General features: G+C 37.5%; 3 protein-coding genes across 3 annotated transcripts in view; 2 read left to right on the top strand and 1 right to left on the bottom strand.

The window, feature by feature from the left end:
* Window positions 1-134, bottom strand: part of LOC115633224 (apoptosis-inducing factor 3) — a 44,162-nt gene extending 44,028 nt beyond the window's left edge. Inside the window, exon 1 of the mRNA XM_030530615.1 lies at window positions 118-134. Within this exon, the coding sequence (XP_030386475.1) occupies window positions 118-125 (8 nt within the window). The 5' untranslated portion in view covers window positions 126-134. The remainder of the gene's footprint in view (window positions 1-117) is intronic.
* Window positions 135-2,597: 2,463 nt separating this feature from the next.
* The window catches only part of LOC115633255 (putative mediator of RNA polymerase II transcription subunit 29), a 53,531-nt gene continuing 42,021 nt past the window's right edge, over window positions 2,598-14,107 (top strand). The window contains exon 1 of the mRNA XM_030530657.1: window positions 2,598-2,976. Within this exon, the coding sequence (XP_030386517.1) occupies window positions 2,963-2,976 (14 nt within the window). The 5' untranslated portion in view covers window positions 2,598-2,962. The remainder of the gene's footprint in view (window positions 2,977-14,107) is intronic.
* Window positions 4,567-7,602, top strand: LOC115633367. The gene is made up of 2 exons (XM_030530811.1): window positions 4,567-4,800; window positions 7,032-7,602. Exons 1-2 carry the CDS (start codon window positions 4,567-4,569, stop codon window positions 7,449-7,451), a joined length of 654 nt encoding a protein of 217 aa, XP_030386671.1. The 3' UTR covers window positions 7,452-7,602.

The following is a 14,107-nucleotide window of genomic DNA, read 5'->3' on the forward strand; positions in this document are numbered from 1 at the left end:
ATGGCGTCTATGAAGCCAATTGGTACACACTGTCATGGCAGTTGTGTAAATAAATGCATGCGAAACAAATGTACAAATAAACATAATAAGAAACGCAATTAATAAATGCTTACTTACACATACATACATACATATGTATGTATGAATACATGTACAAACGAAGGATTGATTTGCATTTATGTACATATTTTTAATTTATTGCATTTAGGCGCCAAACACTACAAATCACATTCACAACAACAAATCAAATCACAAACACAACAAAAAAATGATCAAAAAAAAGGTCGGCATACACACACACACACACACATTTAGGCAACAATATGATTTCAAAAAAACATTTTCATATACAACGACACATTTGTTCTACTAATATATTGTATACCAATATTAAATAATGAATTAAAACATTTATTAATTTTTGTAGGCAGCCAAAAACACACGCGAACCGACGCGACCCAACGTTTCAAACAAAACTACAAGCCATCCATGTTGCAGTCACAAACACACTCTCGCGAGTGTTGCTCTCTCTTAAGATAAAATTGGCGGCAAGCAAATAATAGACAAAGCAAACACAGAATAACATAATAAACATGGTTGTAGGCGGGGTACCAATGATGGTTTAATATACATAATTAAATAGTTATGCTGAAATATTATAAATAAATGAATATAACATCATACATTTTGCTCTTTTATTTTTATAAACAACAATTCATAAATACACATCACATTAATACATGTACATACATATGTACATCACACTAATGCGAAATTTATGCAAATTATCTTATATTTAATTTTATGATTTCTAAAAATATTCACAACTCTTATATTTTGATTTGAAATAGTTTAAAATAAAAGATAATCGCATGAAATCAAACCCCTTTGCTATGATCCTTGGCTACGCCCATACGCCAATACGCCATTAGCGAAGTTGATTTACAGTTATGATTTTTCATTCTTTGCTTTCATTTTTGCATTCTTATGGAGAGCACAGCTGGCAATTGTAGGTCAAGGCTTAGTTTTTCGCGGCATGATCAGCGCATCGGGTCGCTTTTCGTTGGCATTGCCGAGAATTATTGCAAGAAGCCAAAGTTAAATATTAGTAAAATTTTGAGTGTATGAATGAAAAAGAAGTGTTTAAAATTATGTAATTTTTGTTTTTGTTACGCGTCGGATTGCTGCGCGAACTACACCTGCATACATGTACATATGTATGTGCTATGTACATGTGTATTGCTATATGTATGTGTGTGCAGTGTATAGATGTATGTATGTAAATGTATGTATGTATGTCGATGATTTCAAATCAATTGAAGCGCCAAATTTGTAGTTCGTTTTTGTTTTAGTTCTTAAAGTGATTTTAAAAATGTTCTATAGTTTAATGATTATGAATAAAAAGATCGGAATTCATCTGCATATACATTCATATTTATGTACATCTGTTTGTATAGTATGTGTAAGTGTGCAGCTCTTTATCTTTTAAACAAAATTTGACTTTTATGTTTACTTATTCTTATTACTGTTTTAATGCGTGCAATTTAATGCAGCTATTGCTTATGCCTTTTTGTTTTGTTCTCTTTCTTCAATGTCGTCACAGTTGAGCAGACAAAATGTCGCTTTAATAAAACAAACGAATATAAATAAATCTAAAATACATTTAAGGGTCCCTTGCATCAATCATCAACAAAGTATATACATACATATGTGTACATTCATATACGTATGAACAAAAATATTTGTACTTCCATATCTACTTAGTATTTAAGGTATGTAGCTTTCAGTACCTAACAAAGTAATTTGCTACTGCTGGGTAGTTCCTATAGAAACTTCTCTGGAAATTAGCACAGTGTGGAAAGAGAAAAATGTAGTACATATATGTACATATTTATTAAATAAATTATAAATATACTTGTATGTATGTATAGGGCGTAGGCAGGGAACCATTGCTCCCTCCCACCCCCCGTTCCACCACAATAATTTTCGCAATATGAAGTTGGAAACATTCATTATAATGAAGCACTATTTCGCCTTAAAATGGAGCTAAGTTGGATTTGTTGCAATTTTTCTATTGATCATAACCATAACTTATTATTTAAACGCATCCGGCAATATTTCTTCGAAATTCTTTTTTTTTGCTCCCCTCCCTTTGCCAAAGCTGCCTATGCCCTTGGGTATGTAGATACATATGTAGCTGGCATTCAGCCGACCGCAGCTTAGGTATTTCTTTGTTATACTATGTACTCTACGGAAGAATCGGATCTGTTTTTCTCTCTTTAATTGGGTTTCCTTTGAATGAGAAATATTTAAAAGTTTTGCAGCGATACAAAAAAAGTGCAACACCCGTTTTGAACACATTTCCTGTGGCAGCTTCAATCAGCTGATTTAATGCATTTTGTTGTTCTATTCTTTGCTTCAGCAGAAAAACAAAAAGAGCGAAACCTCAAGCGCAATTTTTGCACTTTTCCACACACACACATACACATATATATATATATATAAACACACACTCACACATGCACATGCATATAAAATGTACATTTACGCATATAGTTGGTCGCGAGAGAGCTCGAGAGAACCGCTGCCGGCCGGCGAAGCCGACAGAACCGTTTCGTTCAGTTCGGTTCCATTTGGTTTCGTGAATCTGCTGTTTCGTGCATTTCGCGTCTTTTGTACATGCCCTGTCTGTCTGACCGACTCAGAGGCCGACGAATCGACTATTTACCTCTCGTTGCGTACCAATCGAGTTTAGTACGTTTTTGCGCTGCAAACCTTGCCAAGATGGGTCGTCCGAAGACTGTGAATTTGTCGTCTTTGGTCGAAATATTCCCAGACTCGAAGCGCTGTCGCTGCCTCTTGTGCGGCAACACATTCGTCCTTCACACCAGCAATATACGTCGGCACTATCGCAAAAAACATCCTCATAGAATCATCGAAAAGTTGGAAACGAAACCAGCAAATGCAGCAAATAGTGTAAGTGCCGTGTTATTTCAATTCACATATGGACACAGACATGTATGTACATACATACATAAAGAATGATTTGTTTGGGACAAAAGTCACAGGTCAGTGCAAAGCACGAATAAATCTCGACTCATGCACAGTGGGCACATCAACAATAAAAGAATGCCAAAACTAAAATTTGCAAGGGCTTATTGAATAATTATCAAATAGGTATATGCACATAAAATTTCATACCGTTAAAGTCAGTCTTTAGAGCATTTTTGCTGAATGTGCGTACATATGTGCGATAAAAGATGAAAAGGAAATCAAAAATCACCTCAGACGGACTACAACACTCTCGCACTTGGGTTTCAGCGCAACAGCCGCCAACTGGTGCGCCAGAGAGCCGAAGAGAGCGCGAGAGAACCGTTTGAAATCACGACCGCTTCGTTATGTACTGTTCGTATTAATTTTTTGTTGTTGCGATTTTTGGTACTTGCTGAGAAAATTACTTCAGTTCCGTGCGTTTGCGTTCTTAACGTTAGTTCGTATTATTATCGAACAATCACAACTACGTAGGTATATCTTTATATAAAGGGAAGTGGGGAAAAGAACAAAAAAGTCAACGAAATTCTCAAGTTGACGCATCATTATTTAGTCACTATCTTATAAAGTCTTTTCATGAACTTAACTGTTTTTTGTTAACTTTAATTTGTTATACCAATTTTATGGACTCTTTAGCTACAATACCTTACAACTCACACAGAAAACAAAATAGATCAGTTCACCATTAATTAGTGCTCGACACTGTAAAGTTCCTAGCTCTTACTTTTTTTGCACATTCATTTGGTACCAAAGGAAATACCGTTTTTCGTTTTTGAATGACGTTTACAAGTATAGTAATATAACTGAACAAATATTGTCCTGCAATTAATCTCATTAGGAAACACGCGATCTTTATAATCATATTTAATAGTAATTTAGTAATGGAAAATAGTACATACAATTATTTTGAGAGGATTTCGTACAATTTGCTTATTATATGTCACACCAACGATGATTCCAGCGGTTCTTTTGCTCCAACTTTTCAAACATTATTTAATATTTTTGAACTAACCTAAATATCACAACTTCAGGGAATATTCTTTTGGGACAGCTGATGAATTAAAAACCCCAAAACACCTAGGCCTCTAAAAAACATAACTAGTGACAAATTTCTTATTTTTTTCGTTTTTTTGCCACGCCGTTAGCGAAACGCTGAGCGTTTCAGCTGAGCGAAACGTTCTAAACCGGTTCGCACTGTGTGTTCTTATGTGTGTTGATTCGTTTCGCTTTGCTTCGCTGTGTTGGTTTTCTGTGTTAACGATTCGGACCGTCTTCGAACCGCTCTCTTTACGGTCTGAACGGATGCACACCGAAATGGTTAATGTGTGTGCGGAAGAGCGGGATAGAGAGCGAGTTATAATGTTTATGGTATACTCTGGTATTGGAAGTGGTTCGTGAACCGGTTTAGGTTTGGCTCGCGTTTCATTTAGTTGATGGCCGATATTCAAAGACGACGGTTCTACGTTGCACCATTTTTTCTTATTACTGCCAAACTATTTCTACGATATATGCGAAATGGGCAAAGCGACATTTAATCCAGTTATGGAATACTTCAGCTTTAACCATGAAACATTTAAGAGCACCTGCATGGTGTGCGGTTTTGCGATGGCGGGCAAACATTCCGAAAATTTACTGCGCCATCTGAAGCGTAAACACGTTCCAACCTATGAAGCCGTGATGCATAAGAAACTGATTAAGAGCGGAATGCTGCCCGAAGACGGTAGTTCTTCGGAATACTTTAGTAAAACGGTAAGCGTTGGCGACTCAGCTTTATCAAATATCTTAAACAATTGTCCGGAAACCGTTCCATTAAACCTTGAAATAGTTCTATGCAAAAAATTCGCTCAGTTTCAAAGCTATCGTGCTGAAATTCATCACTTAGATTTCTTCGAAACTACCCGGATCGGACTGTTATACTATATAGTTGTTATAGGAACTATAAACCGAATCTATAATAACTATTTTGTTTAGAAATCTTTTTTAACTACATTTAAGATATATAGAGTTGGAAATACTATGGAATTTCAACCAAATGGCGAGATACTATACTATATATATAGCTATAGAAACGATCAAATAAATAAATAAATAAATAAATTCTTTGTTTCTAGAACTAACTTAACCCTGTAATGTAACCAACTATACTAACTGTCGTTGAAACGATCGGTCAGTTTTGCAAAAACTACTTTGTTTCTAACGCTTTCCAAATTAATTTTAGATATGGTGGTCTTCTAAAGAATTTTTAAATATACGTTAATGTCAACCAAATCCAGCTACTATATATAGTTGTCATATAAACGATTAGTTGCAATAGGTTCTTAGTTTTCAGAGCTAAACCAACCAATTTAAATATGAACCAAATCGAAACTATATCGTGTAACTATCTTTGCTTCCTCAACTTAGTTCGATGTGTTGTGGTCCCGTTAAGCGTTAATTTAAATCGAGATCTATAGTATATAGATGCCATAGGAACGATCAGAAATTGGAATAACAACATGTTTCATTGTTAGGATATCTAAAGGAAATTAGCATCCAAGATCAGATAAGATCGCAAGATACGAGAATTTAATTTTGTTTGAACTGGCTGGCTGCATTTTTCGATAAGGCTGGCAAAACAATAGCGCAGAGTTTCGGCCTTGATTGTGGTCGCTGAATATTTGTAACTTCTGCAGGTAGTACTTGTATATGCGGCTTCTGTATATTTTATTGTTAGAAGCGGACGGACGTACTTCGTTTCTGTGTGCAGATGCGAGTCATGTCGGGTCGTCCCATGCCTGAACAATTTCAAAATATTTAGTGAATCCGCATTTACTGTGTGATGATTACAAATTATAGGCATGGCAACAGGCAGTCTAGTAGCGCACATGAGGGCTTAAGAAATCAGGCAATATGCTAATAAAGATGCTTGTATGATTTCATGTTAGATGGACGAACTATGAAGCAGATAAATCGGCTTTAAGAATTTTATTACAGTGCCTGAAAAAGTAAATAAGATGAATTTCAATCGACTATTTATAAGAAAAAGTGGTTCTATTTCTTGAGAAGATATAGCCATATCCGTCCATCCCTCGGAAAGAACTCTGACACTTTTCTAGCCAAACATCCCCACACGTTCTCGATGATATTAGGATCAGACGAGTATGAAGTAGTGCTTTTCACAGACCAGGGGTGTGTGAATTGGTACATTATCGTGCGGGAAACGATAGTTCAGATTGCTATAAACATTTTGAAAGTGGGAAAATTCAGTTTTTTGAAACGTTGTTGAACGGTTCTGCAAAATTTCAGTTCAAATGTATATAGTAATAATAGTTATTAATATAGTAATAATAGTTATTATTATAGGATATTGCTCTTCATCATATTCCCACCCGGCTGTGGTGGTAATTCTTTCGATTATCCTGAATAGAATAATATTTATATCCTTCGGGACTATGTTCTCGTAAAATCGTTAAATCGGCTTACAGCAACATCTTAACATCTAACATTTGATTAAAATTTCGCTCTCGAAGCGATTGAATTCGTTTCATGGATAAATATGCCTAAAGCACTGCAAACATTGAAAAGGCTATCCATTTTCAAAATCCGCTTGCTAGTTTTATTGAAACGGACTTTATTCCTTCTTCATTGCTATCGAAAGATACTGCTTCAAACAAAGGATCTTAGAGACTTCTTAAAGTGTTCTTTATTGGCTCGCAGTTAGAGGAAAAACTGCTTCAAGTGGTATCCAGATATGTGTATTCAAGAAAAATCCCCAAATCGGATTTAGCAGCATATTTTAGAGCATTACATGGGAAAATAGTGTGCGTGGAACCGAAAAGTAAAGGACACAAAATGTTAATCAGAAAATGGCTATGAGAGAGATTTTTATAATGTCTACATCATCGAAAGCAGTACATTTTCGTCCCTAAAGACTTCATATTTATTTAACAAACTGTACTATATGTATAAAAAAAAAAAATGTTTATATTTTTTATAATCAGAGCAATGGACTGAACGATACAAATACCGAAGAAGAGGAGGCGTCGAGCCATCAATCCTATGAAGAGGTATTCATCGGTAAGTCGGAAATTATCGACATAGAAGAGCCGCCCAATCATTCCGACCAATCCGGAACGCCCGATATTTCAACCACCAACAACAATGCGATCAGCAATGTCAACAACCTGGGGGGTGGAGGTGGTGGTGGCATAACAGTGAAGTCCTTTGCTTCTTCTGCCTCCCCATCCACCGATGATACCTATTTTATGCAATATCTGGAGAGTAAATTTCGCAAATATTCGACACGCACCAAAAACACCGTCCAGTTCCACATCCATCGTGTGCTCTTCAAGGCCGACATGGGCTGTTTCGATAATGCCGAGCCCGGAGCCAATATAGCGGACGAAGTTCTAAAATTGTAATTGAAACCGGAACACGGAAAAGTATTGAATATTTAAACACGAATCCACAAAAGACATTTAATAAAGACGTGCGGAGAAACAGGATTATGTGGTTCCTATATGTATATGTTTATGATAATCTACATTTGTAATACACACATACTATATGATAAAGAATTTAACGTGATTTCCAGCAATAGCTGGTAAGCCAAGAAATTTTGAATTTTCTTGACACTTTTAGCAACTAAGTTCTGTCCCGTGTTGGGAGCCTTATTTGATTAATAAAAAATAAATAAATGATATAAATTTACTTAAGATCTAATATAATATTTTTATACCCAGTACCTGTAGAGTAAAAAGGGTATATTAGATTTGTGAAAAGTATGTAACAGGCAGAAGGAAGCATCTCCGACCCCATAACGTATATATACTTAATCAGCGAGACGAGACGAATCGATCTAGACATGTCCGTCCGTTCGTCCGCTGTCTGTCTGTCTGGATGAACGCTAGGATCTCAGAAACTATAAAAGCTGGAATAACCAAAGTTGGTATCCAGATTCCCCTAGGTCCGAGAAAGGACGAGTTTATATTGTTTTTTGGAATTTTTCCTCCCTTCCCCCGCGCACAGAATTTTATCAATACTGCCCACATTTCAAAAGCTACATTAACCAAACTTTATACAATTCAGTTTCATTTAAAATTTCATCCGAATCTGTTAATTCTAAGAAAACTTATTAGCGGAACAATTTCACTCGCTCGACTGTAGTGTTCTCTCTTGTTTTATTTAGAAAGCAATATCAGTTCCCAGACTCCACGTGTAACATCTCCGATGCCATCGACGAGCACTTTTGCAATACAATAGATTGCTTTGGTTCCGATTTGAAGGAGAACCTAAAACAGAGAGCCATCTATAATAGCTAAATTTTGTAATAAATTATTATTAAATTAGTTCGTGTACCTCGATTAGTGGCAGCTTAAAAAATACAAAATTAAATGGGGCTTTGAAGATTACAATTAAAATTAAATAAGAAGGTCGAGTGGGTTGAGTCTTTCGAGACGTCTGTTCTGTTCGCTGCTATCGAGGAGAACGTTTCCAATAGACTGCTTTGGTTCCGATTTGATGGAGAACCTAAAACAGAGGGCCGTCCAGGCTGAGCTAAATGAGAGAGCACTTTTGTCAGAAATATCAACAATTTATATAAAAAGAAAAAGAATAACATCGGCCTCTATTGCCTATAACCTATGATATGACACTTTTATGGAAAACTTGCTGCCCAGATGCGCTCACTGAGCAAAGGATATTGGCGAAGGGGAGTCCTGCGATAAGTAAAGAGCCACAAAGTGGTTGCTGAATGTTATACTCTGTGTGTGTGTGAGTGTGTGTGTGTGTGCTTGTATCTCCTGCAGCCACACACGCTCGCATTCACACTCGATACGTGTATCTTGTATCTCTGCAGGACTGTCGGACCGACCGAGTGAACAAGCCGGCCGGCCGGCTGTTTCTGCAAAGTTCAAACCTGTGTCGACAGCAGGCGACACACATTCATACATATATATAGTGTGTGTGTGTGCAGTATAGGGGCGCTCTGTGTAGCACGCAGGACCAACAAGGAGAACAACAGCAAGCCTGAAACGATTTTGTGCAGCTAAACGGATATTAAAGGTACATTATCAAATAGGTCTCTGTTTCACACACACACACACATACACACACACACACAAAATACTAACACACAAAAAATACCAAAGCTACTCTTGTGTGTGTGTGTGTGTGCGTGTGCGTGTGTAGGTGCATTTACCTCAGCCTCGGCATTATCGTCACACACCTGCCGCCTTTGGTAGCTCGAACCTGCTGCTGTTTATTTAGCCTTTTCTCTCTCTCTTTCCCTCCCTCTCTCTCTCTCTCTCACTCTCTCTCACACACTCTTCTATAGCCTTCATAAAAGGCCAATGCACCGAAAGGACTACGAACTCCGCTCCATGCCACTCGACTTTGCGTTTCGGCAAAAGAATTGAGGGACGCATTGAAACCCACAAAACAAATTTCATAAAAAAAATAACGAAAACATTGAACTCGAAATTTAGAACCAAGGTATCCCTATCTTTTGTTATATAAAGCTGTGCAAGCCTATACTTATCAGTGTTAAAATAATTTCAATTATTGACATTATTTAAATTATTTACATATATCCTTCTTGTTGTAAAGTTTTTAATAAAATGTTGTGAAAAAGTATTTCGAAGGGAACCGATCTCCTCTCTATGTATGTTCTTCAATTTGTACGGTATATATATATATGTATATATAATGCATATTTCTCAATTCTTAAGGAATACGATAACAACTTTTAAATAACTTAAAGAAATAAAATTAAAAGAATTTGCTTTAGTTTTCCAATTTTGTAATTCCTTCGGTTGTTTGCTTCGCTTAAGAGTAGAAAACAAAATGTCGATGGGAACATATGTGTTCTTAAATTTTTACTCGTATACCTATAAATAATTCTTAACTCAATTCAATAATGCAAGGGAATAATTGTTGATATATATTTTTTCAAACTGATTCTTTCAATTTTATGGCGAACTTCAGCAGGATGGAATGAAAAAATGAAAAAATGAAAAAATCCTGCTCCCCTTACCGAGTTGTTTTGGGTGGAGAGTGGGGGAACAAACTGCTCTTTTGAATTAGATCAACCAAGATGCGAAGACAATCTTCGCGGCTTTGTTAAAGCCAGATATAAATGGGGCAAAATTTGAACCTCATTTAGGGTTTCCTCTGCATATCAGGTGATGTGTGCTGGACTTGAACGTCTCGTCTACTGGAAAACAAGAAGAACTGTTGAATTGTACCGACCAGAATTATTCGCTTTGGCGAATGGCGATCCTATACATATATGGGACTATATATGGAACCACATTTTCGAGTATAATGGGGGAGAGAAGCGAAGGAAAAAGAAGAGCTGGACCATCTGCGGAACCTCATCTTCAAGTCTTCTCTCTCGAAATTGTAGCAATAGGGCAGGTGGAGGAACTTAGTGTTATTACAGCAAAGGATTGGGTTACTACAGGATGTAAGGAGCATGTTGTGGTTCATCAGCTAAGTGGTGTGAATAGCGGCGAATGGGAAACTAACGTTCACGGCAGGTCCACTGTTCGAGCCGGATGGGGTTCTTGTAAGCGACGTGCCTACTTCTGAGGTTGATTGCGAAAGGCTTAACGGCTTAAGGTTAAGGTGATGAGTGAAGTGTTGCTGCAAGCTAGTCTCCTGAAGCTACTATGAACTATCATATAAGGTGTTTATAATATAGGGTTAGAAATAGTTTCAAGCTTGTCATAAATGAAGCGATTTCAAAAGACATATCTCCAGGTACGGAGAGACCGTCCTCCCTTCTGTCGAATGGAACATATAAGTAGTTCTCCGCGGACTTTTCAGCAACTCCAAAAACTGTCAACTGCTTAGATTGAAAAGTAAAATAATTCAAATTTTTGACTCGCCCGCATTTGTTTTGAGCAATCTTTTCCATGTTCCTTCTTTGTTGGATCATATTAGACTTGTGTTTACCTCGAGAGCTCGTTTGTTTTCATTCAAATGGCAAAAAGATTGATGTAATTATGCCACCCCTAGTGCTCGGTAAGTTCAATATTTTCATTTTGGTGGCACAAACGCCATAACGCGCGTGCAGAGCAGTTTTTATTTTCTCCCCTCCCCAAATACTTTATACTTTGTACATGAATTCGAGTTTATTTCCATTTTTCCCATTGCCCTTTTTCCCCGGTGCGCCCGATGCCCTATTTTTCGTGTGTTTTTGTGAAACGAGTTCTTTAAACCGAAAACAGAATTCAAGACACGTCAAATTGATTTTCATCTATTTTATTTACAAGAAAGTAAAGCGAATTACATGGAAACAGCGGGAGAAATGTCAGGCATGCATTCTATATACATAGGTGTGTATGAGTGTGTCGGGGTGTGTGTGTCTGTGTGTGTGTGTGTGTGTGTGTGTGTGTTGGTCTCTCGTCAAGCTACTTGCCATCACAATCACCATGAACCTCATGAACCTTACCACCATCCCTTTTCGAACAGGCTTTGACGACAAATATCCACATGGCTGTCTGGACTGTCTGGGATGCGTCTTTATGGCTGACATCGCGTTGGTTTTAGATTTATGTGAATGTGTGTTTGTGTTTGTGTGTGTGTGTGTGTTTGTGTGCACATATGTGTTTTTATCCCCTGGCGTCGTCATCACCTTTACGAGCTGCTTGAGGAATCAATCACAGCTCTTTTCCACTTCAGCTAAACGCCAATCCAAAGAGAATCGATGCCTAAAATCACAGCAATTTAGACACAATATTTATACATAGATATAAATTAAATATTGGGAGATTGAAAACAATTCAACTTTTATGAATAACCTACATATATACTTAAAAATACTTACTAAATACTTACTATTGTGTACAAGTTGAAAATCTATATTTATTTTTCTTTTGTTTGTAAATCTTTAATCTTCATTTAAGATCTGCCCGAGGCTGGACCATTATTCAATTTTATGATAACTTTGACAATTTTTAAAGATTTATTTATTAAAATCTATTTTTCGCCTTCAAAGTAAGTCGGGTAAGGCCCCTTTTTGAAATGGCCTTCAGTGTCTTCGTCGATTCGGCTTAAATCTGTTCAATCGTATCAATTGGTGTCCTCGGAGTTTTCGAACCATATGCGTCGTGTTTTTGACGAAGTCTGTGTTTTTGGAAATCTGTGAAACTAAACGAGATTTGACACAAAATTTCTCTTAAAATGGTGTTGACAGATCTACAATTATTAGAAATTCCAAACAGCGTCCAGCAATGTCGATGATTTTGGAGCAGAAATTCTTTGATACGCTTAACGTGTTGTTCCACAGTTGAAGTTCTTGGTGGTCTTCAACGCTTTCCCGACACTTTATAATAAAAAAGCCAACTTCTTCGTTCAATAGTTTCGGAAATTGAAAAAACAAACCTTTTTGAAAATCCACAAAACACAAGCAATGAAGAATTTAGACTTATAGTTGTACGCAATATGTTTAGAAACATTGCTTTCAGTTCCATATCTGTGACCACTTTCTCCTAAAACCTAGAACATTTATTCCAGCGTCTTTTATGAATATGCACACATATACATATGTATGTGCATTACTATCTGAATAATTATATTTGTTGCAATTCCAGCTACATTTTCTGTTGATTATAGTGTAAATATATGTATATCAAAAAAAAAAAAAAAAAACAAAAGTTGCCAACAAATTTTCCTTCCCATCACACACACACACACACACGCACACACACACGCACATATACACGCACATGCACACAGATGCATACAATTATTCGTTGAATGATAAATTGTGTAAATAAACGGCATTACTTAAAACTGATTTACCATGACATTTTGATCCAATTCTATAGACAAGAGATTTCATGATAAACTGCCAAATCAAAAGTGGCGATATCAATTAAGGCTGCAGCAACACACACACATACACACACACACACACAAATGTGCATACGAGCATTGCACCCTACCCACGCAGGGTGAAAAGCCAACAACAACTACGAAAAAGAGAGCAAAAAAAAAAAACAAAAACAAAGCTGAATGACAACAACACGACAGTGGCAGCGGCAGAGGCGGAGGCAGAGGCGGAGGCAGACCCAATGGAAGCGATGCTGAAGACGAAGGGAACGAAGGGATGGCGGCGGCGATAGCGACGGCAGTTGCCAGCAGCAATGAACAAATCGTCATGCACTGACACAACAACAACAGCCAGGGCTCTCAGTAGTTACAACAATAATGCTGCTAACATCAGCATCAGCAGCAGCAGCAGGAGTGAAGAGCAACGCGCCAGGGCCGAAGAGAGGAGAGTGTTGAAGAAAACAATAAAGTCGAAAAATGTTCGCGACATGATGCTTGGTAACGGGAATGGGTGCGGGTACGGGCACGGACTCGGCCACGGGCACGGGAATGGCGACGCGGCAGGGCGGGAATGTCTCGAGCACAAAAAGCAACAAATACCAAGAACAACAACAGCTACATACATACATACATACAACCACAAAGCAGGCCATGCCCAGCAGCTTGACGACGAAAACGACGGCACTGAACTCCCCCCTCTCCTTTCTGCTTTTCAAAGTGTCTGGAGTCTGAGCAGGCCGAGAGCCGAGAACAGTTCCCAAAAAAAATAAAAATAAAAACCAAAGGATGTTTGATGAAGCAACTACAAAGAAGCGAATGGGAATGGGAATAGGAATGGGAATGGAATTGCGATTGCGATTGCTTTGCTCAAACAGATTCCTCAACTCCTCAATTCCTGTTGCTTTTGCCGCAAAGGCGCACCAACAACAACAACAACAACAGCAACAAAATTGCAAACTTTTTTACTCAATGTGCCGAGCCGGCTTATCCGGACGAATGTGTAGGTAGCAGCAAAAGAAAAAAGACACAAACACACACTCGCGTATCTGAGTTTTGTAATTTTATTAGCAAGTTGGGCAATACCTGTTAATCACACCTGTCCTTTTTTGCGGCATTGTGACCTCTGACCCTTCTGATGACACATTTTTGGTGAGTTATGTATTTTAAGATTAGAACTGGGAAGGATTCGATCTGAGCGAATGCAGAAATGAAATAAAAATAAAAGGATAGTCTACATAGT

The sequence above is a fragment of the Scaptodrosophila lebanonensis genome, unplaced genomic scaffold (genome assembly GCF_003285725.1).
Source record: "Scaptodrosophila lebanonensis strain 11010-0011.00,11010-0021.00 unplaced genomic scaffold, SlebRS2 tig00001418-arrow-arrow-pilon, whole genome shotgun sequence".
Classification (NCBI taxonomy): domain Eukaryota; kingdom Metazoa; phylum Arthropoda; class Insecta; order Diptera; family Drosophilidae; genus Scaptodrosophila; species Scaptodrosophila lebanonensis.

Excerpts from the sequence above, each read along its gene's own strand:
- LOC115633367 (XM_030530811.1), top strand. The coding sequence starts at position 4,567 with ATGGGCAAAGCGACATTTAATCCAGTTATGGAATACTTCAGCTTTAAC. Across the intron at positions 4,801-7,031 it reads CGGAATACTTTAGTAAAACG|AGCAATGGACTGAACGATAC; the intron begins GTAAGCGTTGGC and ends TTTTATAATCAG.